At 35.7% G+C, this 9,803-nt stretch overlaps 2 protein-coding genes across 4 annotated transcripts in view; both read right to left on the reverse strand.

The window, feature by feature from the left end:
- LOC126710501 (ABC transporter B family member 11-like) overlaps positions 1-7,364 on the reverse strand; it is a 51,417-nt gene extending 44,053 nt beyond the window's left edge. The window contains exon 1 of one of the 2 annotated variants that reach the window (XM_050410978.1): positions 7,274-7,364. The gene's annotated coding sequence lies outside the window, so the exon portion shown is untranslated. The remainder of the gene's footprint in view (positions 1-7,273) is intronic. The other variant, XM_050410980.1, reaches the window with a different exon arrangement.
- Positions 23-7,398, reverse strand: LOC126710502 (ABC transporter B family member 11-like). Of its 2 annotated transcripts, none has more exons than XM_050410982.1 (13): positions 7,274-7,398; positions 5,706-6,100; positions 5,388-5,442; positions 5,106-5,281; positions 4,785-5,006; positions 4,421-4,659; positions 3,683-4,208; positions 3,306-3,579; positions 1,917-2,797; positions 1,459-1,725; positions 1,078-1,341; positions 680-973; positions 23-526 (listed from the first exon to the last, which is right to left on the reverse strand). In XM_050410982.1, the coding sequence occupies exons 2-13, from the start codon at positions 6,033-6,035 to the stop codon at positions 170-172; spliced, it is 3,885 nt and encodes a 1,294-aa protein (XP_050266939.1). In that variant the 5' UTR covers positions 6,036-6,100; positions 7,274-7,398; the 3' UTR covers positions 23-169. The 2 variants fall into 2 exon arrangements, with proteins under 2 accessions (XP_050266939.1, XP_050266940.1); XM_050410983.1 differs by having other exon boundaries at positions 5,706-6,048; positions 7,274-7,342.
- Between the last annotated feature and the right edge of the window lie 2,405 nt (positions 7,399-9,803).

The following is a 9,803-nucleotide window of genomic DNA, read 5'->3' on the forward strand; positions in this document are numbered from 1 at the left end:
TAAAAATCTCATTTTTCACACAAAATAAAAATTGTACTAACTTGATTTTTCAAAATAAAATTTAAAATGCATGATAGTGTATGATACATTTAGTTACAAAAATGTTACATTGAAAATTAAAATGTTGCATGTCTTTCTCAATAAAAGAAGAGAACAGTTAGAAAATAATTCAAACGGTTGAAGCACTGGTATGAAGTGCCACTAAGGAGGCGTAAAATCCATCCTTGATATTAATCAAAGTTTCATGCTTTCCTTTCTCCACTATTACTCCATTTTTAACAACTGCTATTAGATCAGCATTCTTGATTGTGGATAATCGATGAGCCACAACTATTGTAGTCCGGTTAACCATGACTCGGTCTAATGCATCTTGAACAATTTTCTCAGACTCGGCATCTAGTGCACTAGTAGCTTCATCTAATAGTAATATTTTTGGACTTTTGACTATGGCACGTGCAATGGCTACACGTTGCTTTTGCCCACCAGATAATTGGACTCCTCGTTCACCTACCATGGTATCATAACCCTGCATTTTACAATTTTGCAAACTTGTGAGACAAGGATTAAAGCACATGTGCAAGTTAATGCTATCCACCATAAGTGTCTTAATAGAGGGACTTGGTTTGTGAATGAAAATGAGATGGGTTTTGAAAAATGATTTGTATTGTATTGCTCAAACCTGTTGTAAGCTACTAATGAATTTGTGGGCATTGGCCAACTCTGATGCAGATATAATTTCTGCCTCAGTTGCATCTCCTTCCTTTCCATATGCAATGTTGGCACGGATAGTGTCATTGAACAAAATTGGTTCTTGGCTCACAAGCCCCATTTGCTGCCTCAACCATTTGAGTTGGAACTTTTGAATTTCAATTCCATCCAGTGTTATATGGCCTGAATCAGGATCATAAAATCTTTGTAAAAGTGAGACCACTGTTGATTTTCCACTACCACTTTCTCCGACAAGGGCAACCGTCTGAAAGATGTTTAGAACAATAACTTGATCAGTACGTTTTAAATGAAATGCTACTTGCGAAAAGGAAACGGAAGTTTAGATACAATCCTATAATTAAACTTTACCTTGCCAGAATGAATTTTTAAGTTCAGGTCTCGGAAAATCTGAATATCTGGTCTAGAAGGGTACTTAAAGCTTACATGACGAAGCTCAATTTCGCCCTTCACATCATCCAATTTCATGCCAGACTCCTCACTTGGGTCTATCTTTGACTTCCGATCTAATATTGCAAATATGGAAGCAGCGGCGTTCTTGGCTTTGCTAGAATCAGGAGCAAAGGAGCTTGTTTGAGAAATTCCTATTGCTGCCATGGTTAAGGCAAAAAAAACCTGTAGAGCATACATACAAAATTTCAAAGTTAATTTTGTATGAGTAAATTTCACCATCCTCTAGAAGTTGCTAAATTTCTTCTAAAAAACTTTGAAAAACATGGGAAGAATATTTACCCGGAAAACGTCTGAGAATGTTGTTTTGCCAGCCTCAACAAGTCGAGCTCCAGCATAGAAACTAGTTGCGTAGACAGAAAACAATAAGAAGAAAGATAACCCAAATCCTATTCCACTAATCAGGCCTTGCCGTATCCCTGTCTTCATTGGACCTTCACATTTTCTTTTGTATAATTCCATCACATTCTCTTCAGCACAAAAAGAAGCAACCGTTCTTATACTTCCAACTGCATCGTTAGCAACCTGGCTTGCTTCCTCATACATCATCTGAAAAAATTCAAATTTACATCTTGATAAATTCTTTTTAACACAAATACTAAAATTTACTTGTAAAGAATTCTACAACATCATCATTCTTGGATATAATTTCTACTTTTTTCAAGTCTGTCCTTGAAGAATGTTTAGCATCGTGCAATCATACATAGTAACATAGAAAAGGCATTAATTTTAAAGCATACCTTTGCATCTGCACTAAATCCTTTCATGAACTTCGCTTGAATAAATCCATTAACTCCAATTAGAGGAATCAATACCAGGATAATAAAAGCCAACTGCCAGCAAGCAACAAAGGCAATGACCAACCCAGCAACTGCTGAAGCCATACTTTCTACCATCTGACCAAGTGCATCCCCTACTAAAGCACGCACTGATGCTGCATCTGCTGAGAGCCTTGCACCAATTGCACCACTTGAATTATCAGGATCATCAAACCAACTAACCTCCATGTTAACCACCTTCTCAAAGCACATTACTCTAATACGTCTGATTAATTTACACCCAGCCACAGCAAAAAAGTATGATCGTGCTGGAATTATCAGAAATGATGCCAGACCAAGGAGCATAAATATTATTGCCCAAAATTTTGAATCCTTTTTTAGTCCATTAGGTTCAAAAAATATCTTGATAACGCCGGAAAATAGTAATCCAAAAATTGGAAATATTAAGCCATTGAGGATTGCAGCTACAGCTCCAATTATAAGCACTGGAATCTCAGGCTTGTTAAGGTAGGCAACGCGGCTGAGTGGAACATTTGGAAGTTCTTCTGTAGGTACTGAAGGGGATTCTGTTTCTGCCCGTCCAATGTCTGGTACATTAACTCCTGTAGGTAAACCAAATGATACAGAGAATGAATGGCGGCTACTGTTTCCCACTCCAGATGATCCTCGACTTATAGATCGTTGGATTGACTTTCTTTGAGTTGAGTGTCTGAATGATTCCACAGTAATTTCCGGATTGTTTCGATCATCTAAAGCTTGTTCTGATTCTTTGTTTACTTCTTGCAAGCGTATAAGCTGAGAGTATGCTCCCTCAGGATCCTTGAGTAGTTCTGAGTGCGAGCCTGATCAAGTGACATTAACATTACTCAGTATAAGTCAACCATCTTCTTTCACATCAGTATGTGAAATCTGGGATCCAATAATTACTTGTAGCGAAGACTAGTTTAAGATTCCAAAATTGATTAGGAAAAAATAATGCATGATAGTATAAGAAAGCAAGTCCTTTTCATTCTGTTTCTCCAAAAAAAAAAAAAAAAAAAAGTCCTCATTTTATTTTTTTTCAGTTATGCAACTTCTATAATCATTTGTGAATTTCGAAAAAATGATGTTTGATGACAATATCCAGGACATACACCAATTCCCATAATACAGTTTGATGAAGGCTTCTACATATATCCTCATTCCAATTAAAGAAAATTTACACTTGGGAGATAGTAATATGTTTTGGTTGAGATAACAAATTATTACCAAGTACTTACTATAAACACAGGGTTCGATGCACACTTTGATACTGGTTCCACATGAGAATAAATTTTAAAAAAGAAATCAATGGCTATAGTTATTAGGTACCTTTTTCAACCATCTTTCCTCTATGAATGACGGCAATCATATCAGCATTCCTTACTGTGCTCAAACGATGGGCAACAATGACTGTTGTCCTGTTGACCATAATCCTGTCCAATGCCTCTTGCACTATCCTTTCAGACTCTGCATCAAGTGCACTTGTAGCTTCATCGAGAAGTAGTATTCGTGGGTCTTTCAGAATTGCTCTTGCAATGGCAATCCTCTGTTTCTGTCCACCAGACATCTGTGTTCCGTGCTCACCAACCATGGTATCTAGCCCCTGGAAATGAAATTCAAAATATTGAAGTAAATCGACAAATTTTCTGAAAATGAATATGAACACAAGGTCCCACAGTCTAATCAAGTTGACTGAAAATCAGAACCTGTGGCAATTTGTCAATGAATTTAGCAGCATTGGCTAGTTCAGCTGCTGCTCTTATCTCTTCAATAGTTGCACCATCCTTTCCATATGCAATATTATCCTTAATGCTGGATGCAAATAACACAGGTTCCTGGCTGACAAGACCAATTTTCCCTCTAATCCATTTGAGCTGAAATTCTTTGAGGTTAATTCCATCTATAAGAACTTCGCCAGCATGAGGGTCATAGAATCTCTCTATCAGACTAATGACTGTTGACTTCCCACTTCCACTTTGTCCAACCAAAGCTGTAGTTGTGCCACTAGGGATAGAAAGAGAGAATCCATTGAATATTAATTCATCCGGTCTGCTTGGGTAACTGAAATAAACATCCCTTAGCTCTATATCTCCATGAATGTCATCTAACGTCCTTCCCTTTGTGTCATAAGCATCTATCACTGGCTTCCTCCCTATAGTTTCAAACATCTTAAATGCTGCAGCTTGACCCGCAGCGAATGCACTCATGCAGGGAGATGCCTGTCCTAGAGACCTGAAATATTCATATGGAATCAGAAAATGAGAGACTGATGAATAATTTAGAAACTAAGACGTACAAATACCAATCTGAATGTTTAAATTTTTTGCATGATTTTTATGAAACAAAAGCAGGGGGAAATTTCCTTTTATTTGGTACAATGAGAATATAACCATATTAGCATATGAAAGCTATTAGTAGTAAAACAAGAAAGAAATGCAGCTCACATGGAACCGGTTAACACAGCAGTTATCACGGTCAGCACTTGACCCCCATTATATCCTTTCTCCAGTATCATCTTAGCCCCAAACCATACAGCCAAAGCGTAAGTGCAGAAGACTACAAACAGAGCCGTGCCAAGACCAAGACCAGAAGCCAAGCCTTCTTGAACGCCTGAATTGTAAGCTTTTAAAACTAATTTCTTGTAACTAATTATAGCTTGCTTCTCACCGGTGAATGATGCAACCTAGACAACAATCAAGTTCAATGTCATGATTTTTATAAAACTTAAAAGCAGAACCAAACACATTATTTCAAGATAAAACTCCAAAATATCCCAGGCGCATATTTTGTTATGACAACATGACATACTGTTCTGATTGAGCCAATCGTCTGTTCAACCACATTTGCTGCTTTTGCATAAGCACTTTGTCCCCGGGACGCCATCTTGGATATGATGATGGACATAACTGCACCAGATGCCACAAGAAGAGGAATAGAGGATAACATGACAAGGGTTAGAAGCCACCCTTTGATAAATGCGATCACAAAGCCTCCAATGAATGTAGAAATCAGTTGCAAAAATTTCCCAACCTGCACAAACACAATTTTTAAACCCCTGGATCTTGTGCACAAAGATATGCAAAATTCAGGATCATTGCTTTTGATGCAACTGTAACAGCACTTTAATACCTTCTCACCCATTGCATCCTGTATTAGGACGGTGTCACCAGACATTCTGCCAACAACCTCGCCAGTGTTTGTTTCCTTATCAAAGAATGCAACATCTTGCCTCAGAATAGTCTTCAGATACAAACCCCTTATTCGTGCAGCCTGTCGCTCCCCCGTCACCATCCAACAAGCCACCTCTGACAAACAACAAAACATATTTCTCAACTCAACAACTGATACTGATGAACAAAAGAACAATAAGCAACAAAATTTTGAAGTGATTGGAGTATCCAATGTACTTACGAAAGAAAGCTGCCACAGCCGCACCCAGCGCCAAGTAGACAAATTTTAGACAGACCTAAAATTTGGAGGAAACCAATTTATAAGATCTTCATGTAACAATTTTAAGATGTCAGAACAGAAAGAACAGGGTTGCTAATACATCCCTTAACATAGGTTAATACTCAATTCAAGCTCCAGTAGATTATTATATAAGCAGCTGAAATATATCAAATTCTTATCTCTGAAAAGTATTTAAATCATAAGTCTTAAAATTTAAATCACATCTTTCAATCAAAAGGTTGGACCTTATCAATTACAACTTATGCTGAATATCTGTACCTTGGAAACTGTATCAACTATGTTGGGGCTATTCTGGTTTTGTCCAAAAGAATTGGTCAATTCCCCGAATAGCAGAGTCATAAGGGGCATACATATCCCATTCCCAACGGCACCGATTGTGCCAAGGATCATCAGCAAAATATCAGTGGAATCTGCAAATGAGAACAGTTTCCGAAATGGAACAGTGTTAGTTTTCTCATCCCCTTTGCTCTTCTTTGAGTCTTCTTGATCACCATTCATGCTGGAGGTTTTCTCTTCTTCTGCATTGCTTTTTGATGTGGTGGCTGCATCTGTATTTGTTTGGCTACCCAAGCCATTCTCCACTGCCATTTTATCCAAGATCCTAATGCAACTTTTAGTTACTTTAATCAGGATAAACAGAATCTATTTGGCCCCTGAAGCACACAATTAATGGTTGAAATCAGTAACTTATAAGCCAAGCTGGAAATGTCAAACTAGTGGGACTTATAGAAATACTAACTTAGCATCACTAACCGATAAAATGAAATATATGAGAAGTTAAAAAGATAATAGTACAACAGGGAATTGACCTAGCATCTTTGTCTTGAATTCAACTAAAGTGGCCATTTAAGAAACGAAAGGGAAAGTTTAGCACAAAAAACAAACGGAAGGGAAATATTGTACTTTTTTTTTATGTTGAACTTCTCAGATGCAAAATCATTGTTCATGTTCTATAGATTTAGATGTTAATATCTTAAACTAATATTAGAGTACTCTACAAATAGTGAAGCTAAGCTGATTTAGACTATTGATATTATCATTTCCAGGATAAGTCAGGTTGAGCAGACACTGACTGTTTGTAGTTCTGTTTGTCTTGTGAATAAAATTTCTTGTTCATCAAAAAAGGATAAGTCAGGTTGAAGCAGACACTGACAGAAACTAAATCAGCAGGAAGCTAAAGATGTCAATCAAGCCCTCGTTTTTACTCCACCAGAAGAAACAAAAGAAGAGACAAAAATTGTTTCTAATCATTCAGCATACAGTTAGAGAATGTAGCCAAATTAATCACAGCCAATGCAAATTCGGTATCTTTACAATCTTGATCACACCAAAATAGTATCAAATTTTCTTCTACAAAGGCATCCCATGAAGTGCAAACAAATAACAAAGATGTGTGTGAGAGAGAGAGAGAGAGAGAGAGAGGTGGTTTATTATAGTCTGCAGCTTGGAATAACAGTTTTTGCAACTTGTCAGTAGCATATATTCTTTGGTTCTGAAGAAAACGTTATTCATCCAAAAAAATTCCAACTTCAAAAAGGTGCCCATGAAGCATGATGGGTCCAAAAAAGGGAACAAACAACGTAGAATGAAGAAACTTTGTTATGCTTTGGCAGGATCAGATCTCTGCAACCCCATGGCTCCCAATCAAAAACATCTAAAACCTCTGATAATTCTGAACTTTCCAATCAAGACAACCATAAGCATTTCATTCAATTATCATAGTTATATCATGATAGAGCATTTAATGAACAAAAGTACAAAAACCCATGCGACAAAGGTATTGAGAAAGATAAATTGCCGAGGAAGATAAAAAAAAGAAAGGGTACCTTAAAAATGACCAGTGTCTGAGATCCACAAGTGCTACCTTATTAGTGCACTTTTAAGGAAAGTCTGTTTTTTATTTAGCTGTTCAAGTACATATATATCTATATGCACTTTGTCTTTGCTTGAAGTGCAAGCACAACTATTTAAAAGCCTGCCACTATTCATAGATTTCACATGAGGCTAGAGGTGTTGGTCAAAAGCGCCAAATATCCTACTTGTCAACCAAATTTGATTTTTCTTTTTTTTTTTTGTAGTTATTCTTTCTTGACTATTCTTTATTTCTTCGTTTTCTTCAAATATTAATTAGTATAGTACATATCTTCTTGAAGAAAACTGAAAAGGCAACTAACCCTACTGTCATGTGTTTTTTTTATTCTTTTTTATAACGAAAAACGAAAGACAACTTTGAAACGCCTCTTAATTTGAGATTTGACCAACAGTCACTCTTCTAGAAATGACTAAACAATATTAGACACACTGTCCTTAGTTTCTTACTCAATAAGAAAAACAGTATTTCATCGAAAAAATAATAATAATAACGAGACAATAATAATAATGAGACGTAAATATATTTTTGATTTCTACATTTTGAGTCATTTCTCAATTTAGTCATTAAATTAATTTTGCTCTTAGGTCAGTCCCTAACTTTTTAAAATTGTTCTTAAAATGATCCATACCGTCAATCCAGCTACGGAAAAAGCTGAGGTGACAAACAGCATGTCCTACTTGCTGACATAGTACTGACGTGGATATTAAAATATTATTAAAAAACTTATTTAACATTTTTGAAATGCCATGTCAGATTTAAATTAATAAAAAATAAAACAAAAATCCAGGTCAGCAATTTTAAAATAAATAAACATTAATTTAATTAAATTAAGAAATAAAAGCTTTTTCAGTTTAAAAAATTGAGTTCCTATCAATTCAAATCGAAAAGAAATGGCCTTTTCTCTGGAGACGAGGAGGTTTTGGTGTCGTGCTGAGTCTGAGTGGTCATGACCGCTAAGTTCTCCATCTTGTAGCCCCTGTACTTCGATCTCACTGGCGGAGGACGAAGACTAGCTGGCGAGGGAGGATGGAGGATGAAGCAGAAGTTAGTCTTGGCTTTGGGACCATGGAGGATGAGGGCGGCCTCATTGTAGGCTAGAGCGGCTTCCTCCGTCGTGTCGAAGGTGCCCAACCACTTACGAGTCTTCTTCCAAGGGTCTCGGATCTCCGCCACAAAACGGCCCCACAGCCTCTTCCGAACGCCTCTGGGTTTAGGGTTTGAACGAGTTGTTGGTTTGAATGGCTTTTGAGTCTTGGGTTGGTTTCAAAGTTTCGGTGGTGTTGTTTCGTTGGTTGGTGATGTTGTTTTGGTGATTGCATCAAGTTTGAATGGGTTGTAGGCCATGGGTTTGAATGAGTTGTGAATCATGGGTTGGTTTAAGAATTGATTTATGATTTGGCTGGCTAGTTTGGTGGTTCAATAGTGGTTCGGTGGTGATTGGTTGAGATATGGGTTTGGGGTTTGGTTGAGATCTGGGTTTGGGGTTTGGTTCTTTGTTTTGGAGATTAATTATGGGGAAGAACACAAAGATCAAGAACATGTTTAGAAAAAATAATGAAAGGAATTTAAAAAAAAAAAAAAAGACAAGAAAGACATTCGATTAATTTATTTTGTTTTGATGTATTTAGTTATAAAGAAAGCACAAGAAAGATATAGAAAATGATAAGAAAATAAATATTAATTTGCTAAGAATATGAATCATACTATGAGGAAGAACACAAAAAACATGTTCTTTTGAAAAAAAAAAAAAAAATAGATTTAATTTTTTTTTTTTTTTTGGGATAGGAACTCAATTTTTTAAACTGAAAAAGCTTTTTTAAAATTTTAATTAAATTAATTTTTATTTATTTATTTATTTTAAAATTTCTGACCTCAATTTTTGTTTTAATTTTTTATTAATTTAAATCTGACGTGGTATTTCAAAAATGTTAAATAAGTTTTTTTAATAATATTTTAATATCCACGTCAGCGCCATATCAACAAGTAGGACATGCCATTTGCCACCTTAGCTTTTTCTATAATTGGGTTGATGGTAGGAACCATTTTAAAAACGATTTTAAAAAGTCAGGGATTGACCTAGAAGTAAAATCAGTTTAGGGACCAAATTGAGAAATGACCCAAAATGTAGGGACCAAAAGTGCATTTACGCCTAATAATAAATAAGCAAAACAATAAATCTTGTATACAATTTTAACTTGGGTACCGCTTAATTTGCTGAAATTAAAAAATTATTGCTGAAAGTATCGTAAATAAAGGTAAAAGTTAGTTGAAATAATACAGTAAGCTCATAAATAGTGTCAAAAAGTGTAGTGAGATCCATGAATAGTAGCAAAAATAAGTTGAATATTAAAATAATTTTAATTTTTCATCTACACTCAAAGTGAGCATTTGGGAACCAATTAAAAATTAAAATTATTTTACTATTCAACTTATTTTTACTACTATTTATGACTCCACTGTACTTTTTGGTACTATTCATGAGT

This window comes from Quercus robur, chromosome 12, assembly GCF_932294415.1.
Source record: "Quercus robur chromosome 12, dhQueRobu3.1, whole genome shotgun sequence".
NCBI lineage: Eukaryota > Viridiplantae > Streptophyta > Magnoliopsida > Fagales > Fagaceae > Quercus > Quercus robur.

Excerpts from the sequence above, each read along its gene's own strand:
- LOC126710502 (XM_050410982.1), bottom strand. The coding sequence starts at position 6,035 with ATGGCAGTGGAGAATGGCTTGGGTAGCCAAACAAATACAGATGCAGCC. Across the intron at positions 1,342-1,458 it reads CATTCTCAGACGTTTTCCGG|GTTTTTTTTGCCTTAACCAT; the intron begins GTAAATATTCTT and ends TATGCTCTACAG. Across the intron at positions 974-1,077 it reads TAAAAATTCATTCTGGCAAG|ACGGTTGCCCTTGTCGGAGA; the intron begins GTAAAGTTTAAT and ends AACATCTTTCAG.